At 45.0% G+C, this 22,520-nt stretch overlaps 1 protein-coding gene across 2 annotated transcripts; it reads left to right on the top strand.

The window, feature by feature from the left end:
* The first annotated feature begins 1,217 nt into the window (after positions 1–1,217).
* LOC127782529 (uncharacterized) lies at positions 1,218–7,318 on the top strand. 2 transcript variants are annotated; one of them, XM_052309776.1, is made up of 16 exons: positions 1,218–1,511; positions 1,600–1,780; positions 2,533–2,821; positions 2,896–2,975; positions 3,072–3,172; positions 3,261–3,386; positions 4,741–4,810; positions 4,894–4,980; positions 5,053–5,118; positions 5,220–5,312; positions 5,397–5,453; positions 5,543–5,668; positions 5,758–5,848; positions 5,942–6,030; positions 6,660–6,850; positions 6,933–7,318. In XM_052309776.1, the coding sequence occupies exons 3-16, from the start codon at positions 2,587–2,589 to the stop codon at positions 7,033–7,035; spliced, it is 1,515 nt and encodes a 504-aa protein (XP_052165736.1). In that variant the 5' UTR covers positions 1,218–1,511; positions 1,600–1,780; positions 2,533–2,586; the 3' UTR covers positions 7,036–7,318. The 2 variants fall into 2 exon arrangements, with proteins under 2 accessions (XP_052165736.1, XP_052165735.1); XM_052309775.1 differs by having other exon boundaries at positions 1,218–1,480.
* The last annotated feature ends 15,202 nt before the right edge of the window (positions 7,319–22,520 follow it).

The following is a 22,520-nucleotide window of genomic DNA, read 5'->3' on the forward strand; positions in this document are numbered from 1 at the left end:
GAGCAAAATGACAAATAGTTAAGAGGGGAAAAATAATAAGTGCAAATCTAATAGGGCGTTTGAATAATTATCGAATCTAATAGTATTCATAGGGGGGATGGATACCCTATACAACGTGAGTATTTTTCACGTATTCCAGGTAATCGTAGCTCCAAACATATCGAAAGGAAGCAGCTACACCTAAGGATACCCAGATACGGCTCACAGGTAACTTATTCGTATCGGATGTGTCATCGGATACAGATACGTATCGGATACGCCCGTACGTATCCCTAATTACCGCAATATTAAAAAAAAGAAAATAAACTGGATACTTCTCCGATACGTTCCGATGTGTTTCCGTCCCCATACGCTAACCAACGCTCCAGCACAGAAGCACAACGCAGATCCCAATCCTCCTGCGGCAACGCAGCGACGCCCGCATCGCTGTCCGGGGCACACCGCGCAGGGCCTCGACCAGCTGGCCGCCGGGTTCCGCCGCCGCTCGTGCACGACCTGAGGGGCAAGCCCTCCACCGGCAGCCGTGCGTCGCGTCGCGTCGCCACCCGTGGGCGTAGGACCTCCGCTGGGGTGGGTCCACCAACAGGCAACGCATACACCAGCCATTTGGTTCTTTCTTTTCCTTTTAAGTCTCGATTTAGATTGGATTTCGTTATGTGTTTTCCCATGTCATTTAGATCCGATGAATTTTGGAATTAAAATCTTAATCGCTTACTCCCTCCGGTTTCATTTTAATTGGCGTTTTGGACAATGACACGATCTACAATATATATATTTTTGGCCTTATTTTTCTATTATAATATATATAATAAATAAATGTATTTTTATTTTTATTATAGTGTTTTAAAAGATAAATCTATATATGTTGTTTTAGTTCTTTTAAACTAAATATTTTTAAAGTTATTGATGGTTAAAGTTATAAAAGTTTAACCTCAATCATATCCAAAACGTCAATTAATGTAGAAACGGAGGGAGTATTTAACATGCGACTATGTTAGTGTGGGGATGTACGACTTCCAGCCACATCGCAGACTATGAATGCAAACAACGCTTATCCATTATGTTTCGCTTTGTATCTTTTATTTTTTAAAAATATATATATAGACGTATTCCTGTATCTGCCTATCCGTATCTTGGTATCAAGTTAACATACTGCTCTCCTCTGCCACAGAAAATCCCACCCCAACAAACCCAGCGCATCCTCATCGTCGTCATCAGGAGAGAGAGAGAGACCTAGCGTGCAAGCGTCATCAACCTCCCTCCACCTTCATTCCACCTCACCACGCCTCCTCCCATTCCCGTTTCCTCGGCCGCAAATCCAGTCCCGGCGCCCGCATTTCCCGTTCCCAAACTCACCTGCTCCTCCCCTCCCTGTTCGCAATCCAGCCTCTAATCGGGATCGGCGGCGGCGGCGTCGCTGTCGAGGGCGACGTAGGGAGGAGTCGCGGTTTCGGCTCCGCGGTTTGGAGAGTTTGATTCGGTCTCTCCCCTTTTTCTCATCCTTTAATCCGGTGTTTATATTCCTATAAGCCGTCTTGGTTCGCTGCATGTTCGATTTTTTTTTCCTTTCTCACATCCTTTTTATTCGGATTCGATTAGGAAATTTGCTTGCTCTGTTTCTTGGTCCACCCTCGCCGCCGCTGGACAGGTGGACGCTGCGGCGGTGCGGCTCCGGCGCCGGTTCGCCTCCCGTAGAGAATCGCGCGGCGGCAGGATCCAGCAAGGCCGCCGCCGCCGCCGCTGGGAATCTTCTCTTCCGCTTCCGGGATTTCCGGCTCAGGTGAGGACGGTGGCTGCGTCTTTCGTTGGAATTCGCTGCTTTTGCTTATTGGGAAGAAGAATCCTGTTTTCCTGGGTGTTCTTGGTCACCTCGTCCGCTCCCAAATTTATGGACCATATGGAATTCCTCGATCTTTGTTCTTCTTTTGCTATATTGGGACTTGGAGCATGCGGATTCAAATTGGTTTTGCTTCGACCAGAGATTTCGAGCCGCGGAAAAGCTCCAATCTTGAGACGCGCCCGGTTGTCTTGTCCGCCATCGGAAAATCGTGGCTGATAGTAGTATTCCGATAACCTTGGAGCTTCTAACCTCAGCTCGCTGTCCTAAAATTTGTTGATATCCCGCTTTCGATTTGGCGACTTAGGGCAAAATATTCCATGTTTCTGTCAATTTTGTTGCTCGATCAAAGGATATGTGATGAATCTCCAAGTAAAGTTTAGGCTCACTTTTTTTTTATTAATTGAATTTGATTGGTGGGTATTGGAGGCTAGCTCATGTGTAGTGGTGCTGTCTCATTTCATTATTGGCCACTCGTTCCTACCATCACTTTTCTAGTAGCCTTACATGCTTACAGATTCCAAAGCACATGCTCCCTCCCTCATTTTTCTTTACTTTATTTGTTTGCTTTGAGGTTTCCCTGTTTATGCTACTGCACGAATCATGTGTGTTTCATCACATGGTCAGTACTGTCATATTCTTGGAGATCCTCATTATGGTTTCTTTAATGTGTTCTTGTTTTGCTATGTTTGTAGCTTCAAGAAAATACTTGCTGAGCTTTCCCTAGAAAGTAAAACAAATAAAGGAATATGAGATCAGTAGTTCGGTCGCTTCGCCAGCTCCGGCGATTCGGCCAGCTCCATGCAGAGAGACACTCATCAACGAATAGATTGATCAAGCAGCAGAATGCTCTAGTGCTGTGCAGTTCAGCTTCCAGTTCAATGAGCACATTATGTTGTAATAGAGAAATTGGCAGATATGTGAGCCCAAGTGTGGAAATACTGAGGTCCAGCTTTTCCACTGTGGCAGCTGATTCAATCAAAGGTACATTCTTGCACTCATTTGTCTTCTGGTAGCGGCATTTCATTCAACATATTTTCTTTCCCAATTTGTGTCAGATGTTGCAAGAGGTGGTCCGATGGTGGAATATGAAAGGAGAATAGCATCAGGGGAGCTTGTGGATGGTGATAACTTTCAGGTTGTTGCACCGCTCCTGAATGTTTCCTTTCTTCTTGTCTATTTTCCTTTAATGTTTGGTGTAAGATTTTTCTTGCCATTTTTCCTCATTATACAGATTGATACTATTCAACATTTACAAAGGCTCTATGAGGAGCTGGTTGAGAATGAAGAAGCTTGCCAACTGGACAGATACCAGTCATCTGAGAAATCTGGAAGGTAAATGCGGTTAGAAAACACGGAGTTCTCATTGTTTACCTGGTAGTGAATGTTCCTAAGTCCTAAACCTTATTATTATGTTTGGCAGGCGTAGATGGCTATGGTCCCGCCTCATTACCCAGCCTTCTACCTATTCTCCGGTGCAGGGGCTGTATATGTACGGAGGTGTTGGTACTGGGAAGACAATGCTTATGGACTTGTTCTATGAGCAATTGTAAGTACCTCAACCTAGAATCTGTAGGCTTTGTTGGTGCATCCTTGAGAAGTTGAGAACTTGAGATAAAACAGTTATGTTTCATAGTGCAGATAATAGATAAAACTTGTCCATAGATTGCTTGCTTATTAGTAATTCATCAGTGTGCAAGTATGTGTAATGCTCTTCGTTGAAATGAAAACTCTGGTGCAAAATAGCTCATACAGGATTTGCATGGCAATTATGCAGTCCTCAATGACCTATTTCCATATTTAATCATATAGAGAACTGCATAAAGAAACAAGTAAACAAGTATGCCTTTCTACTTTTTACTTGTTCACTATAATCCATATATAATCTGCATTCATGGAGAAGCATACAATGGATACATACTGAAAATTGACATGGTGAACAATTTCAAAATACAGATGGCATGTTACTTTACAGAATTTAAGAAGCTTCATCAGTGGTTCATGTACTGTTACATAATGCTAAAATAGTAAAAAAATCTCTATCTATGGAATTTTCTTGAGTTATTCATTTGGACATTGTCTAGTATGAAGGGTCTAGGCTATTGGCACTGTCTAGTATAATTATTAATGGACATTCATGTGACTTCCCCAATATGGAGTTGATAAATTTTCAAATAAAAATTTCACTTGCTTATATCCCTAAAATTTGAGTTCTGGTTTTAATGAATTCAAAATAATTCATGTCGACCAAACCAATAATAACTAGCTCAAAGCCTTGTCAGTATCTTAACACATGAGTTATGCTAATGAATTGGCTTGAAATCACTCTTCTTAGGCACTAAGATAATGAGAGAATTATGAGCTACACCTGGTTGAACTGAAACTCTTGGATTATTAATTGAAAACCAGTGAAGATTAAAATTTATTACATAACACGTAGGAATTTCTTGATTATATTCCAGCATTCTTTTGAAGAAATGCACTAAATCCCTTGGTCAAGAGCTTTGTCCATTATGGGATTTCCAGCATAAAAAGACACTAAATGGAGTAAACATAAACATGTCTCTTAAATATTTTGGCTCTTTCTTTGCAGTTGTTTAGAAATAAGTAGGAAACATCAAGTAGTATCTTGGCCAGTCCAATCTCTGCAGCCCTATTTGCTAGATTGGAGCCTACAGTGATCATGATGATTTAATATTAAATTAAAATAACCATATTTCTCCCTTTTGAAGGAAAGTACCTGGAAAAAACCATCATGCGTCTTCCTTTTGTCTTTTTATGAAATATCAGTGTTTGCATCAAAACAATTTCACTGTGTGGTAAAAGAAACACAAAATTACTTTTTCATACTAAATTGGTTTTTTTTTTTTTTGGGCGGGGGGGGGGGGGGGGGGGGGGGGCAGGCCAGCTAATTGGAGAAAGAAGCGCATTCACTTTCACGATTTCATGCTAAACGTACATAGTCGTCTTCAGGTACTTATGTGGATATAATGTGCATAACTAGCTTTCTCAGTTTTAGTTCAGGCATATATTGTTAGACTTTCATCTATGTACAGATGCATAAAGGTGTTTCAGATCCCCTTGAGGTGGTGGCAGCTGAGATTTCCGATGAGGCCATCATATTATGTCTTGATGAGTTTATGGTATGTGTATGCTTATCGAAATATTGGATTGATAAGTATGTGTCTTGTTAACAAATTCAAGACATTGTACAGGTAACTGATGTTGCTGATGCTATGATATTGAACCGGCTATTCAGACATTTGTTCAGCAAAGGCGTTGTATGTGATTTTTTTTTTCACTCTCTTATTCCACTTAAGCAACTTGCAACAGTACCTTAGCATTTCATATTAATTATCTTGCATGATGTTTTTTTTCTCAGATTCTTGTTTCAACGTCTAATCGTGCTCCGGATCAGCTTTACGAGGGTGGTTTGCAGCGAGACCTTTTCTTACCTTTCATTGACACGTTGAAAGTATGAGTTAGTTTCACAATTTTTACTGTCAAATCAATTTTATTGTGCAAGTTTACTGGACTCAACTTTTGTGAACCATTTCAGGAAAGGTGCATTGCACATCCCATTGGCTCTGCAGTAGACTATCGTCAATTGGGTTCTGTATGTTGCCTATCTTTTCAATATATTACTGTTTAATTTTCTTGTAAACCCTTTCCTTTGTTGACATCTTTCATCTGATACATGAACAGGCTGAACAGGGTTTCTATTTTATCGGAAAACAATACTCACTTCTTAAACAGAAGTTGCAAACATTAATTGGAGATGAGGAACCTAGACCTCAGACAGTTGAAGTTGTTATGGGACGGCAATTGCAGGTCTTTTATAAGTTAAAATTTTTAAGTAGCTAGTTTTGTTCCAGTAAAAAAATAACTTGGTGTTATTATTGAACCTTAATTTGTTGCAGGTTCCACTGGGAGCAAATGGGATTGCATATTTCCCATTTGAAGATCTTTGTGATAGGCCTTTAGGTGCAGCTGATTATTTTGGGCTGTTCAGTAAGTATACTGGTGCAATGCATTTTCTCAATCAGGATTTTCAAATGCCTATTATTGATATAACATAATTGTTGCCAAATTGTTACTATGCAGAAAAGTTTCACACCTTGGCACTTGATGGCATTCCTAAGTTTGGGTCTCAGAACCGAACAGCAGCTTATCGGTTTGTCACATTGGTTGATGTAAGATCATTGTTTCCTTACTCTATTATTTTCATGTTCAAGTTTGCATTGGCCTGACTGCTTAGACAACCTTTTATAGTTATGACTCCGAACTACTAGACAATAAGCACCTTGAACCTGATAACCTTATAAGCACAGATGACATTTGCTTTGCTTCTCTTTAGTACTAATGCACTAAATTTTCTTATGAATCTTGGTCTCTTCGCTAGATTTTATTATATAATAGTGTCTCTGTTCAAGATTGCAAAGCATATATTTTGAGTAGTTTTGTCAATAAATATTAGGTTTTTCTCATATATCAACGCAAAAAACAAACACATTTTTTTCCTTCATACCCCCAGTAAATATTCACCGTTACTTTATATTCCATACATGCATACATTTAATATAGCCCTTAAGAGATACTAATTCTGTGGTTAACCTAGTCCTTTTTAATACATGCTTTATGTGCAAGATGACATATGCCTTGTATGTTGGATGGACAGGTCACGGGAGTAGAATTTTTTTTATTGCAGATAGAAATTATTCTTGAGCATAAACAAGAACAGAATTCATGTTAACCAGAACCTCTGTTTAATATGGCAGAAGTAATCTCGTCTCTAACCACCAAGGAAATGATGACATTTCAGGTTATGTACGAGAACAAAGCAAGGTTATTATGTACAGCAGACGCTGCACCAATAGAACTATTTGAGAATATAGTGACAGTTGCTGAAGCACGAAAAATTTCTCCTAGATCTTCACGGTCGCAGAAAACTGATGATCCTGACTTGTGTGTGGACAATGAGCTAGGATTTGCCAAGGATCGAACAATTAGTAGGTAATGTCAAATTTGTGATATTATGCATAATGATTTCAGAAGGCAATAAGTTTTATCGTTTCTGGTTTTTTTGTTTATGCAGGTTGACAGAGATCAACAGTAGAGAGTACTTGGAGGACTTTGAAGCGAAATTGCGACAGCCCTTACAAGGTGTAGATAATGATATTGATGTTGTACTAGCGTAAGTAGCAGCAAATTGTCTGGTATGAATTAAGTCTACCCTCCTGGCTTTACAAAATGAAGAAAGAAAATGTTGGTTTTCCAACATTGGTGCATGTAAATTTGCAATAAGCCCCGTAAGAAATTTTGCAAACAGGCGGGTGATCCATAAAGTGTAACACCTGTAGAGAAGAAAAATGTTGTTCGTTCTTCTGAAACCTGTGTTGTGTCTTTTTGCCTCCTCTCACTTTCTATTCCCATGTATATGCCAAAACACCAATATCATAAAAATAGAATATGTTAGATTCAGTGAGTGATGAATATTGTCAGAAGTGAAGGAACAATTTGGCCACTGCTAACAATGCCTGGTTCCTCTTCAATCATAAGCTCATCAAGTTATACAGTGTGCAATGGGAATGAATAACTGAAATTCATTTTCCCTGCATTTTACAAGACCGCTATTATGTCTCGTTCTAGATCAAACGGTAGGAAGCTAATGCACATAATTGTTTATACCCTGCCGTAACTAGTTGCTACAGAAGATAACCCCCAATCCACATAAATAAACAGAACCCACACAAAGATTTCAACAAATTTGGGCTGTCAATTCTTGAGTAGCTGCGCTTAACAAAAGGTTGGTATTTCTTTATTAAAAAAAATCTGGTTGTCACATCTTTTGGGTGTATAAAGAATTTCATTCTTCAACGATTGGGAACAAAATATCATGCAAGAAACAGAGGGATAGGGATGTTGGAATACTCGTGAGTTGATATTCCTGTCGTTCTAAAATATAACAACTTTTAAATATAAATTTGGATTAGTGTATATCCATATTTGTAGCAGATGGTTGTGATATTTTAGAATGAAAGGAATGTTTAAGTGCAAAGTATGAACTGTAGCATATCCGACTCTCCCTTTTGGAGAACTGTTGCATATTCAGTTTGCAGCATATGGTTGTTGTGATCTGCAGAGGTGGAGATGTGTGGCGATGGGCAACACAAACTAGTTCTGAGTCTCCCTTTTCGCCGTCATGCTGTGACGGAATGTTTAAGACCCTCTTTATTTAGGCTTAGGCTTATTGGCCTAGACTTTTAAGTTAGCTTATTGGCTTATATGATTTATAAGCCAGTGGATTTAATGTCCTAAGTTTAATGGTAAAGTCATCCATCTATCTCATATAAGCCAAAAAAAGCTTCTCCAATCTAACTTTTGGCTTAATAGTGTTAGAGTGGCTTATGGCTTAAAAAAGCCAAATGAAAAAGCTGCTTGTTTGTTTTGGCTTAGACTTTTCGACTTATAAGTTGGCTTATAAGCCTAAACAAAGAGGGCCTAAGTCATTGATGAAGTTGCAAACTATATCTTCTAGCTTCTCTTTTTTGTGTTTTAGTTTTCTTCGTTTGTGTGAAGTGTGGAGTCTAAGAACTCGTGTATTGTTTTGGCTATATATATCCTTCGTGGATATAGAGGTCATATTATTAAAAAAACTATTATTTAAAAAATATTATAGCTAACAGTTGCTATATTTTGAAACGGAGTAGTACTATAAAAAAATAATTTGTAGCTGACGTGTCAAAGTATATAAGATACAAATGGTGCTCTGTGTTTGGCATCTTATACTACTACCAGATTTTTAAGGAGCGTCAGTTCACAAGTACTATGTTTCCTTTTTCTTTTTTCTTTTTTGGAGTTTGTGTGTATTTTATTTTGGTGCAGATGTCGGATGCTTTGATGTGGAAAAATTTGTGGCGGAATGCTAAATGTTAGGTGCAATATAGATTTATGGATTGAGCTTTGAAATATAAAATTCTACTTTGACTAATCTGCAGTCTAGAACAATTGTCCGATCAGTAAGACAGATGATGTTGTTAAAAAGAAGTTATTAATTATTAGGGGCAATTTCGCATTTGATCCTGTTTTGAGGACTAAGGCCGTGTTTAGTTGTTTTGGTAAAAAAAATTGTTGTATACGGACACATATTTCAAGTATTAAATGTAGACTAATATCAAAACAAATGTATGTAAATTGCGAGACGAATCTATTAAGCCTAATTAATCCGTCATCAGTAAATATTTGCTCTAGCGCCACATTGTCAAATCATGGCGTAATTAGGCTCAAAAGATTTGTATCGCAATTTACATGCAAACTGTGCAATTGGTTTTTTTTCCATATTTAATGCTCCATGCATATGTCCAAACATTTGATGTGACGGAAAAGTTGGAAGTTTGAAGGGAACTAAACACAGCCTAACTACCGATTTGACCCTCTTCTTTCAACTTTACTCCTTTGAGCCTTCTTTTCAAAATTGAAAATATAATCTGACCCTACTCATTTAAGGGCATGTAACGGTGTTAATTCGAGCAACAAATGCCCCTTCTTCCCTTGCTTATTTGATTCTATTTTATAAAAAATATAAATAAAATATAAGAAAATTTTGGATTTGTGAACCACCCATCCTCTTCACCACGGCGCTGTCATCGTCGCTGCCGACCTGGCGGCGGCACTTGAACGGAGGAAGATGGAGGTCAGTGCACGGGGAGGGAGGGAGCGGCGCCCTTTGTGGCGAAGGAGCTCGCCGGCGTGCGGAGAGTGCGCGGCGGCATCACAGGCGCGGAGCAAGGAGGCTGGTGCGCAGAGGACGAGCATCACCCTGTGTGGTGAAGGAGCTCGCCGGTGTGCGGAGGGTGGGCGGTGGCATCACGCACGCGGAGGAAGGAGGCCGGCGCACAGAGGACGAGCGGTGACGGTGCGTGCGTAGAGGGAGGGAACGGTGCCCTGTGCCGTGCCGGAGCTCGCCAGCACGCGGGAGAGAGGCGCGGAGGATGGTGGCGAGAGGCAGCCAGTGCTGGAGAACTTGTTGGCGCGGGGTCACACGTCGTTGCCTACCCGCAAGTCCCTAAGACCACCGCCGCGCCGCCGTCGCTGACTCGCCGCCTCCGAATCCACAGCCCGCATGCCTCGGCAACGCCGTATTTGTGGCTCGCACCTCCAGCCGCCGACGGATCCACCGCCTGCACACTGCCACAGCCCAAGCTACGCCACAGTTGCTCCTCCTCCTCATCGTCGAGCCTCCGCAGCTGCCGTCGCCGCCGCTCCTTTCTCCGCGCGCGCCGCCATCGCCGCGCACGCGTTGCCGCGGGTCCAGTCCCACCGTGCCTCTCCACAGCCGCCACTACCTCCCTCCACAAGTGGCCGCATGGGCTCATACCCTTTGTGCGTCGCCGCCTCAAGCGGAATACGAGAGAGAGGGGAGGGAATGGATAGGGTTAGGTGTGGATAGGGTTTGAGGGTAGTTTGGTCATTATGAGTAATAATTATACTTTTTTTAGAAAAAAAAAACCTTAACATTGCAGTGGAAACAGGGTTAGACGGGGTATTTGTTCTTGAAAAGCATGGCCAAATAAGCAAATTAGAAAAAGTAAGGTCAATTTAGTAGTTAGGCTTCAAAACGAGATCAAATAAGTAATTGTCCCTAATTATTAATGTACGATTAATTAGAGCAAGTTTAATACTCCCTCCATTTCAAAATATAAGGTACAACCATATGGCCACAGACCACCTGCACGTATCCTATGCACACAGGCCCTCGCGTGTACACACCGTGTACACCAACTAAAAATTATCACAAAAAATTCTAGGAAAATTCATACATGTACTTTCAATAGTATTACATCTACGTGCAAAGTCGCATCTTCAAATTCATTCTACATAGAGAATAACAAAAAAGATAAAATTCTGACAAAATTGCAACCTTAAAACTGTCAGATTTTTTGTTTTTTTGTTACGGCTAAAATATAATGAATTTGACGTTAAGATTTTAACCCTAGGTGTAATACAATTGAAAGTATGTGTATGATTTTTTCTAGATTTTTTCATGACATTTTTTAGTTGGTGTGCACGTGTGTACATGTGAGGGCCGGTGTGTATAGGATATGTTGCCCACAGACCACAAGGTCGCCAGAATTCTTCAGTATGTATCATCCACAAATCTTTAATAATCTTTAACAACCATCTCAACTTAAAGACCAAGAAATAATTAGATCTTCATGGTGGAGAATTTAAATAATAATATTTTAGTGCAGAAGATGTGTTAGATAATGGCATGCATGCATGTATGCCTTATATTATGAAACAACTTTAAAAAGTAGTTGTGCCTTATATTATATAATGGAGGGAGTAATATAGCCAACTACTACCTCCAAAAATTAACACATCATCTATAGCTAACTTAATAGACTAATATTACAATAGTTAACTATAGATACACACTATACCATTAATGCATTTCCCACATTTCTCTCTCACATGATTTATTGTTGCCCGCTTTTTCTCTCTCCCCCCTCCTCTCTGCTCCACATAAGCTCAATATGATATGGCAACATGTATAACCCGCTTATATTATCTTATTGTACTCGCTCTTAGCAAGAGAAACCAACTACTTCCGTCCAATTTTAAGCGCAGTTGTGGGTTTCTGTGCCCAATGTTTGATCGTCCGTCTTAGTTGAAAAATTTATAAAAAAAATTAAAAATAAATCATGTACAAAGTATTATCATGTTTTATCGTGTAATAACAATAAAAATACTAATAATGAAAAAAATTCAAATAAGATAGATGATCAAACATTGGACATAGAAACCTACAATTACACTTAAAATGTGATAGAGGGAGTATTGAGTTTGTGTTTACTTGATTACCCCTATTTATTAATAGTATAGCATCGCTCTAAAAGTAACAATGGTGTGATGTTACTATCTTGGAGAAGCATCTCTTGGATGATGTAGAGACAAAAGAAAGATACTCCATCCATAAAAAAAACACTCAAACTAGGTGGGAATGTGGCCCCTCCTATTACAACAAATCTGTCGACGGGGGATACCCATGGACCAGATATAGAGGGTATTAGGGTCCGTTGGTACGAGGATCGACGTAGTATGATATCAAGCAAACAAAAGATAAAGACTATACTGGTTCAGGCCCCTTGGTAGGTAATAACCCTAATCCAGTTGGTATGGGATTATATGATGGAAACCACAGATTACAAAGGGAATAGCAGAACTCGATGATACCGACGAGACCGTAGTCGAGTTGGTCCGACTAGATCTCCCGGCGACTTGGCTCCTGCACGCTCCGGCTCCGTAGGCTGTGGTGGGTGTGTTGGCGGTGATATTCTATGCCTTAGGTCCTGCCCAGAGGGTCCCTTATATACCGCGGGTCAGTTTATCTCCAAGTAGGACTCGGAGATATTAGACCCCTCACGATATGGTGAAGACCCAGTCTTGTCCGAGTAGAACTCCTTCCATCCGTAGACACCATCCCTATCACGTGATAGATTTCCTTAATGTATACGGAAACTATCCGTATACGCGCGGGTATACCGTATCAATATACAACGCACATCCAAGGATAGAGGGTATACCTTATCCGTAACCCTGACAGTAGCCCCCGACTTCTGCTTAAATGAGCTCATGTTATCGATCGTGGCTTCTGATGTCGGAATTGTTGTCGCTCTCATCTAGTCGATCTCGGTGTGAAAACCATAGAGACAAAGAGCCATCGACAACATCGCGTGAAGTTCAACGGTCATGAGTGAATTTAAATTGAAGTCTGAAAAACTATCGCACGCAACAGACCCAGAATTTTCCGGCGGCAATCTCTCTCCTTTCCTTCGAATACGCACCATCAGAAGCGTGTTTATTTAAAGGGATTTTGGGGATCCATTTGAAGTCCGTTTGCCAGAAAACTCTCCTGCGTTCTAGCGCTCCTCGTCCTCTCCACTCCCCGCAAAAGAAAAACCCTAGCTCACTTCCTTCATCCTGTTCTCCGGCGATCCTCCGACGGTGATGGACCTTGAGAAGTCTTCCTCGAACACCACGTCCATGAAGAAGCTGCAGGACGACGGTGCCCTCCCCGGTCACGGGACCATGCAGAGGGAGGCTGGACGTACAGAACCTGAACCCATCTTGGGCCGCATGGTTGTAGTCGAAGATTATGTTTCTTGCAGTTTTCTTCCTCCGCCTTCCAAGTTTCTTCTTCTTGTCTTGAATTTCTACGGCCTTTCTTTGCTTCACCTGAACCCCAACTTCATCGCTTTTCTGAGCATCTTCTCTCATCTTTGCGAGGCCTACATTGGGGTAGTGCCTTTCCTTGACCTCTTCCGTTTTTATTACGGGCTGCGTTGGATGGAATCCAACAGGGTATCTGGATGCGTCGGATTCCGATTTCGGGATGGCCTGAAGTCGCGTTACATCCCCTTCCAGTGCCCCACTTCTCATAGCAAGTGGCAGACAAGATGGTTCTATCTCCAGATAGAGAACTCAAACCCCGTCCTTGTTATTCCTGAGGACCAGCCAGAAAAGATCCCAGAGTGGATTGCTAAACCCGCCCTGACTCCCTCCCTCCCTCCAATCCATTATCGACATCATTGATGATCTCCAAAAATGGGGGTTGTCGGGATATGAAGTCGCTGCCGACTTCGTAGTTCGGCAGATTCAACCGCTACAGGCCTGCACCCATCCGGCCTTCGATTACTCTAGGCCAGATGACGTGACCCGGGTCTCTCCTCGGGGTATTTATCCTCGCATTTCTATTTTTGTTCCAACTGTATTTGTTTCTTCTGACTTATCGAGTTCTCGTTCTCGATTTACAGGTCTGGATAGTGACACTGTGGGGTGCCGTGTCGGCCAGATAATGATGAGCGCACCTTCGAAGGCGGACAGCATTCCTGTCTCACTCTGCGACACGGACTCGGCCGAACGCGCCACCGCAATTAACGTGAGTGTACTCGATGATTCCTTTACATCTTTCTTCTCGAGATCACGTCGTGACTTCACGTTGTGCAGGCTCTCCCTCTAACAGACGCCATCAGACCACTCGTGGATCACCAGGCGGCGACGTCGTTGAAGGAGGGCGTCGCCAAGGAGGCATCAGACGTTGTTGCTGCCACCACAAGTGGTAGCAATGTTCCGAAGAGGGGGAGGAAGTTCTCCTCTGTGCTCGGGTCCCACCGGAAGGCGACGAGCCCAGCGGTAAGCTTCTCTTTCGTCCTTGAGTGCGTAGTCAGAACGACTTAACCTCACATCATATCATTTTACTCAGGACTCGGGTGCGTCTCCACCGCCTCAGCGAAAGCAAAGGTTGGTGACGATCGGCGAGAAGTAAATAAATGCTTTTGAGGTTTTTATATTCTCATGGAGAAGAGAAAAATCTTCGCAAGATGGTGCATGCGAAAGCGGCGCATAGTGGGGCTGATGCTGCTTCTAGTGCGTCCCCTGCGGCGACCTCGACGGAAGTCGTGGCCGTTACTAAGGACCAGGAGGCGGCGCCACGTAGTCCTATCGCCCGCCTCGTGCCCGTCCGGCCTCCGTCCCCCAACGCCCTCACCTGGGGGGAGCTCCAGGCTGAGATGGAGAGCATCCTTCAAGCGGGCGCCCAGGGCGTGGGCCGCGAGATCGAGGAGGCCAGGGCGGCGGCATCGTCGGCAAACCAGCGTGCCGATCAGCTGGCGTGTGATCTAGCGGAGGCCCGCGAGGACCTCCAAAAGATTAAGGGGCTGGTAGCTGGAAACGAGACGCAGCGGCGTGGACTCGAGCACTGGATGTCAGAGCTCGAGGGCCATCTGACAGCTATCCGAGGTTCGCTGCGGACATCGTTCACCGGCCTGCACCAACTCGCCGGGGAGTGCGGCGTCACGACTTCGATCCTGGCGCATCCTAACGAGTGGTCGTTGATGTCGTCGCTCGTGGAGCTAGCTAAGGCAATGGAGGTGATCCCCTCCAGCCACGCGGCCAGGGTTGGTGAGGAGACGTCTAACGGCATCTACATCGGGGCGTGCCATGTTCTTGCGTGTATGAGGCTGGCGCATCCTGACTTAGACCTTAAAGAGACTTTGGATCGGGGGGCCGCTGATGACGCGTGTAAGGACACGATGGAGGAACTCGGTGACTTGGGGAGTCCGTCCTCCCCCTTTTTGAAGAGTAGGATTTTCATTTTCCTCTATACTCCTTAATCAACATGTTGTAAAACTTTCTGTAGGTCCGAACTGCTTTTATTTAACGAGTCGTTTCCCTTGTTTCCTTAGCATGTGATCCCGAGTACCTTTGTCGTTGTAGATATGTTGATGTCGAGGATGTCCAGCAGCGCGGGCAGCCCGATATGCCGGTAGTCGTTCCGGCGCTTACGCTTGAGCCGCACGTGCCGGAGGTGGAAATCGGTCAAAGCCCGTCCGCGGAGACAAATATGGCGATGACGTCCTTAGGTTTGTGTCTTGATTTTCTTCGCTCCTCGTGTTCAGATTGACTTAATTAGCCGTGTTCTCGAAAGAGAAGAGTAGCTTGACTTAGTCCTTTCCGTGTTGGGCAGATTTCAAGAACGCGTTGGCTAACTGAGATCGTTGAATCCAGTATTGGAAGATGAAACTCGAGGTGGCCGAACTCGAAAGGACCATCGTGGGGGCGAAGGACCAGGCCGTGGAAACTCTCCGAGGTCGCGAGGTGTGGTTTAACTCGTACCTTAAGAGTTGTTGCATGGCCATGGCAGAAGTTTGCAGGGAGCTCCGAGTTCCCCGCGGAGATCCTGAGGAGTCCGCTGCTGGTTATATCTCGTGGATGAAGGGGGCCTGCGCACAGCTCGAAGGGAGTGGCAAGCGCATCGACGAGGCCCTGAAGCAGGAGTGCCGTCGAGCGAGCCGCTACGCCGGGGGACATGTGCTGGCTTGCATCCGAGATCACCGCCCGCCTCTGCACCTCGAGTTCCTTCGCGAAGGGTTCTCTTGTTGTCGGAGGACATCCGCGGAGATCGACGGTCTTGTGCAGTCGATGGCGTTGCTTGCCAAGAAGGTTTTCTACTCCATGGATTGGCGTTGGCCGTCCTGGTAGCTTTTGTATCCTGTAGAAAAACATCTCAAGGGAGCATGTAATATACTTTGAAGTATTCATGACTTGTAAGAAATCCTTGTAAAATAAAAATGAAATCTATCTAACTAAGTTTTCTTACTTTTGGTATATTGTGTATGAGTGTTTTCTCATTCTACGACTTCGATCAGTCACTTGAGCCATACACTCTCCCTAGCCCCCAGCCTTGTCGTCGGAGAATTGTTCTCGGGGGATAAGACTCTTGGACCCTTGACCTGCCTTGGTTGAAAAAGCGCAGACCCTAGCCATAGCCGTAAAGTTAGAAAACTCAATTTCCGATTACACGGCTTGGTTAATACGCACGGTGAGAACTCTTACATGACCAGATCTTACGTGGTGATTTGTCTCTGCATAATCTGACAAGGCCTTATCCGCTCTGGGCGTCCCCAGCCGAAGTTCCCTTAGGTTCCTCAGAGGCCTTGCCAGGACGGCGTAAAGGGACATGAGGATAGGTTTCAACTCTAGGTGTCGTAGTGGTAAGGGATCGTTGGGAAGGAACACTTTGACGATATTCTTTACCTGAAATCAACTTTATTGAAATCGTAAGATATCTTACAAATATGGATTCTATTGATTTATACATAAAATTTACATAATTGATCAATGTTCCAGGAGTTTGCTAACTCGCGACCATCGCCGTCTGCACTCTTAAATGCGCCCGGCCGCAAGACTTGCGTAATCGTGTATGGTCCTTCCTACTTGGGTGAGAGCTTGTTGCACCCAGCTTGGCTTTGAACCCGTCGGAGGACATAATCGCCGATCGAAAGTGTGCGTGCTCTGATGTGCTTCTCATGATATCGACGAAGGGCCTACTGGTAGCCGGCTCCTCTGACGGCAACTCTTTCTCGATGTTCCTCGAGTAGATTCACATCGTCGCTTCGCTGCTCCTCCTGCTCCTCGTCGGAGTACTTCTGTACTCGTGTGCTCTGATGTTGTAGCTCCGTGGGGAGCATAGCCTCTGAGCCATACACGAGGAAGAAGGGTGTCTCCTTATTGGATGTTGTCGGTGTGGTACGCACGGCCCATAGAACAGAGGGAAGTTCTTCGACCCACTTCTTGTCGTGTGACATGAGTCTGTCGTAGACGCGGGTCTTGATCCCTTGTAGCACTATGCCGTTTGCCCTTTCGACTTGCCCATTGCTCTACGGGTGAGAAATCGAGGCGAAGCAAATCTTGACTCCCAATCCAATGCAGTAATCCTGGAAGTCGGCACTGATGAACTGGGAGCCGTTATTTGTTATGATGCGGTGAGGCAATCCATATCTGCAGAATATCCCTTTGATAAACTTGATGGCATTATCGGCCTCGATTTCCCCCGTGGGCGTCGCTTCAATCCACTTGGTGAACTTGTCGATGGCCACGAACAGGAACTTGTAGCCGCCCTGTCCTCGTGGGAATGGTCCGAGTATATCGAGCCCCTAACACGAGAACGGCCAAGTAAGAGGGATAGTCTGGAGCACTTGCGATGGCAGTCTTGTGTGTTTGCTATGAAATTTGACAGGCTTCACACCGCTGCACCATGTCGCAGGCGTTTTTGAGCGCGGTCGGCCAAAAAAACCCTTGTCGAAAAGCTTTTCCTACCAACGTCTATCCGCCGGCGTGTGACCCGCAGATCCCTTCATGTATGTCCAGGAGGAGATGTTTGCCGTCGTCAGACGAGATGCATTTGAGAAGTACTCCGTTTGGCGCCTTTTTGTACAGATCATTGCCGATCATACAAATAGATCTTGGCTTGTCGGGTTATCTTCTCAGCTTCTGCATCGTCCTCGGGCAACTCGTCGCTACTCCGGAACTTGGTGAGTAGGGTCCGCCAGTCGTCTGTGGTCTCGATATCGGCAACGACGTGTTCCGCTTCTGTAGCCCCCGAGCTGATGTCGGGGACAACCGTGCTACCGTCGTCGCTTGCCTCTTTCACCGATGGCTTTGTCAGGATGTCCAGAAAAGTGCCAGGTTCAAGTGGCTCTCGTCAGGACGCGCGCCGTGCTAGGTAGGGATGAAACTGGTTCGGATAGTTTCCGTCCGTCCGGACCAATTTTCGGATACGGCAAAATTCGGTCGGAACTATCCGGAATTTCTTGGATTCGGAAACGAATACGGATAATTTTTCTCAGATACGAAAACAAATACAGTAAGGGTGATATCCGACGGAAACGGAAAACGGTCGGAAACTATCCGGTAATTTTTCCCGGATATCCGGAGACCATCATCAGCCATTCATCAGAATCAGCCCAAAGAGCCCAACCCAGCCCAACTATGTGTGTTATGCAAACCCTAGCTCGCTAGCAACACAGCCAACAGGCAACAGGCAGCCGAGCCAGCCAACTACTCCTATTCCCCCGAGTCCCCGACCCCCACGCATCTCGGCCGGCGGCCGCCGCCACCGCCCACAGCCGCCTCGCCCCTTCGCCGCTGCTGCCACCGCCTCACCCCTTCGCCGCCGCTGCCTCACCCATTCGCCGCTGCCACCGCCTCACCCCTTTGCCACGGCCGCCGCCTCACCCCTTCGCCACAGCCGCTGCCTCTTCGTCGGCGTCGTCGCATCGGCCCTCTTCATTGGCGTCGTCGCGTCGGCCCTCTTCGTCGGCGTCGTCGCGTCGGCCCTCTTCGCCGGTGTCGTCGCATCGGCCAACAGCCGCCGCCTCTTCGCTGGCGTCGTCGCATCGCCGTATCACCGCCACTGCCGGTCTGCCGCATCATCGTCTCGCCGTAGGCCCGTAAGCAGGTTCATCGGATCCACATTCATTTTTTGTGCTCCTCATTCACTGAGCCAAGTGAGCCCTATATCAGAGTTTGAGACATCGAGTTGTGCTGTTGTGGTGCTCCTTATTCATTTGTTTTTTTCTTTTTGCATGTGTGGTAGATCTGTGAATCTGTGATGAATTCCTCTCATGCAAGTAGCAGCAGCTTCAGCTTGTGCAGTGCATGTGTGACAGTCATCTTGTGCAAGTAATGTGTGTGACAGTGTGACTTTGTCAGTATGTGCAAGTTTGTGGATGTTTCTCGTTATGGTATTATTAATTATTGATCTTTGCAAATGTAACATGCTCTATTAGAAAAAATAACAAGTTATATTTCTTCGTTGATTTGTGAAGGTCAGTTTGAGGGGCTTTTATGTTCCGATTAATATTCATTACCGTATTCGTTTCGATTCGTATTCGCTCCATATCTGTATTCGATAATATTCGATTCCGTTTTCGTATCCGGGTTTCCGATTCCGATTTCGATTCCGAGAAAAAAAATATGAAAACGAATATGATAAAGGTAGTTTCCGACCGTATCCGATCCGTTTTCATCCCTAGTAGGTCGTCTAGTTCGATGTTGTTCTTACAGTATACATGTCGGACCTCGATCCCATCAAACCTCTTCTCTAGCTTCCTAACTTCTGCGAGGTACTTAGATAACTCGGGGCTAGAGCACTTGTAGTCTTTGTGCACCTGGTTCGCGACTAGTTCTGAATCCCCTTTCACGATTAGTCGCTTGACTCCAAGTGCGGCTGTTGCTCTTATCCCAGCAAGTAGTCCTTCGTACTCGGCTGTGTTGTTGGTCGCTCTGAAGTTGAGGTGAATTGCATGCTTGAACTGATCTCCCGATAGTGATGTCAAGATGAACCCTGCCCCTTCTCCTTGGCTGTTGAGTGCGCCGTTGAACGCCATTGTCCATGTCTCGCTGTCCGTTTGACTGTCTGACCTGTTCTCAGGCATAGTCCAGTCGATTACAAAATTAGTGAGGACCTGGGACTTAATAGCTGTTCGTGGCACAAAGTGGACATCAAACTGGCTTAGCTCGACTACCCATTTCGCAATGCGGCCGACAACGTCTTTGTTTCTCATGACTTCTCCAAGGGGGAAGGAGGAAACAACTGTGACTATGTGGGTTTGAAAGTAGTGGCGTAGCTTTCTTGATGTCATAATTACTGCATAAAGCAGTTTTTGATCTGTGGGTATCTTGTCTTCGCGTCGTGGAGAGCTTCGCTGACGTAGTAAACCTTCTCTCTCTTGACAACAATGACATTACTCACAAAATATGGCGTGGCAGCGATATAGAGGAATAATTCTTCATTAGGTTGGGGAGCAACAAGTACAGAGGGATTTGACAGGTAGCGCTTGAGCGTGATGAACGCATCTTCGGCTTCCTGTGTCCACACAAATTTGTCTTGTTTCTTCAGCAGGGTGAAGAAAGGTTGTCCTCGCTCTCCCATCCTAGCGACGAACCTGCTCAGTGCCGCCATGCATCCAGTTAGCTTCTGGATTTCCTTGAGTCTTGTGGATGACTTTATGTTCTCGATCGCCTTGATCTTCTCGGGATTTGCTTCGATCCCTCTTTCGGAGACGAGGAATCCGAGGAGCTTGCCCGATGGTACTCCGAATGTGCACTTATCTGGGTTGAGCATGAGGCGATATCGTCGGAGGTTGTCGAACGTTTCCCGGAGGTCATCGATCAATGAGTCGCTTGTCTTTGTCTTGACAACAATGTCGTTGACGTAGGCCTCGACATTGTGTCCGAGCTGGTCATTAAGTGCCCCTTGAACCGTGCGCTGAAAAGTGTTTCCTACGGTTATTAGTCCAAACGGCATCTTGACGTAGCAGAATACACAGAACGGCGTGATGAATGCTGTCTTCTCCTCGTCCTCTTTTGCCATGCTGATCTGGTGGTAGCCGGAGTAAGCGTCAAGAAGGCTTAACAACTCACAGCCGGCCGTTAAGTCCACCAATTGGTCTATTTGAGGAAGAGAGAAGTGATCCTTGGGACACGCCTTGTTGAGATCGGTGAAGTCGACACACATCCTCCACTTCCCGTTGGCTTTGCGCACCATGACTGGGTTGGCTAACCACTCTGGGTGGAGAACTTCTCTGATGAAGCCAGCTTTGAGAAGCTTGTCGAGTTCTTCTCGTATGGCTTGTTTCCGATCCGGTGCAAATCACCGCAGTTTTTGTTTTACTGGTTTGGCATCGGGTCGCACCATGAGTTTGTGCTCGATCACCTCCCTAGGGACTCCCGGCATGTCGGACGGCTGCTAAGCAAACACGTCTGCATTGTCGCAGAGGAAGGTGATGAGCGCGAGTTCCTATTTCTCATCCAATGACGCCCCGATCTTGACGGTCTTGTCGGGGTTGGCACTGGAGAGCGGGACGATCTTGATTGCACCGTCTGGCTTCGGCGTCTTGTTGGTTATGCTCACTTTCTTGGGCGGCTCAGCTGTGGCGGGTGGGTTGGGAGTGTGCTCGACCATGTCGAGGCTCCGCTTGTCGCACTGCACCGCCAGTTTCGCGTTTCCCTGAGTAGTGATTGTTCCCTTCGGTCTAGGCATCTTGAGCACTTGATACGCGTAGTGAGATATGGCCATGAACTTCACAAGTGCAGTCCTCAAGATGATGGCATTATATACTGTGTCAAACTTAGCGAAATCAAAGGTGTGAAAGTGCATTAATTCCCCTAGTGGTTTTTGGTGATTAATGACAAATGTGGTTAAGGTCCTAATGAGTTTATTGAGCTACTTTCAGGTGCATTAGTCCAAGGCGTGGAAGATGGATGCTTAGAGACCCCCCAAAAGTATAGAATCAAAGCGGACCGGAACTCGAGAAGTGCATAGGATAATTTATTCAATTGCAATCGAGTTTTAGGAAAAGCCGTACTATTAAGAGGGGTTCCAAGTGGTGGTCTGAGATATGTCAAGTGCTCTTAGTGTGAACAAAGTGTCAAAGTTTCCCTAGGAGTTATTTTTGCAAATGCTCCATCTGTCCAAAAATGCAAGTCCGGAACTTCCTGCCTCCCAGGTCCAGAAGTTCCGGTCTGATGAAAGAAATTTTCCTAAGTGTTATCCGGAAGTTCCTATCTTCCAGGTCCGGAACTTCCTGTCTAGTTTCCAGTTCAAAACTATGAGTAACGGCTAGATGTTGTCACCTAGCCGTTATACATATACAGCTCGTTTCCAGCTCGTTGCTAGCCTCTCCCAAGTGTTTCTTGCCTTCTCCATTCAATCTAGAGCCTAATTCTTGTGAGAAAGAGAGATTGAGAGGGAGAGAAGAAGATTTGGAGAGGTGTGAAGACTAGGAACTTGGGTGAGCACTTGGAATATCTCGTGGGCTGTCATCTCGGTGCTTATTACTCTTGGAGATGATCTCCTAACGGTTAGGTGTCGCCCGCGATAATTCGTTGCATATTGTGGATGTCCTGGGTAAGTTTGTGAAGGATCTCCTCTCCTCCGAAAGGGAACGAGGTAAGTTAATGAAGTTCTTGTGCTGAGATTCTAGAGGTTTTCCAAGTAGAGCAACCTACACTTGTGGCGGATTTCTAGAAGTAGGTTGAGTTGGATCTTGGTGGTCACTCAATTCTAGAAATTTGCCTAGGAGTGTTTGGGGTTGAAGGCTGTGGATTTCCTCTGGGGTTTTTGCACAAGTGAGGCAAGGGGTTAATCGAGACCCAGCTTTTTGGAGCTCCTCAACGGAGAGTAGGATCGCAAGATCCGAACTTCGGGAAAAAATCGCTCTTATCTCTTTCTGTGATGTTTCTATGGATGATTCTGTGATCTATCCTCTGCATAGAATACCTGTGCACCTTCTTGTGAAGATTGGCTTAGTCTCCTGTTTCGAAATTTGAATTTCAT

This window comes from Oryza glaberrima, chromosome 8 (genome assembly GCF_000147395.1).
Source record: "Oryza glaberrima chromosome 8, OglaRS2, whole genome shotgun sequence".
Lineage (NCBI taxonomy): Eukaryota > Viridiplantae > Streptophyta > Magnoliopsida > Poales > Poaceae > Oryza > Oryza glaberrima.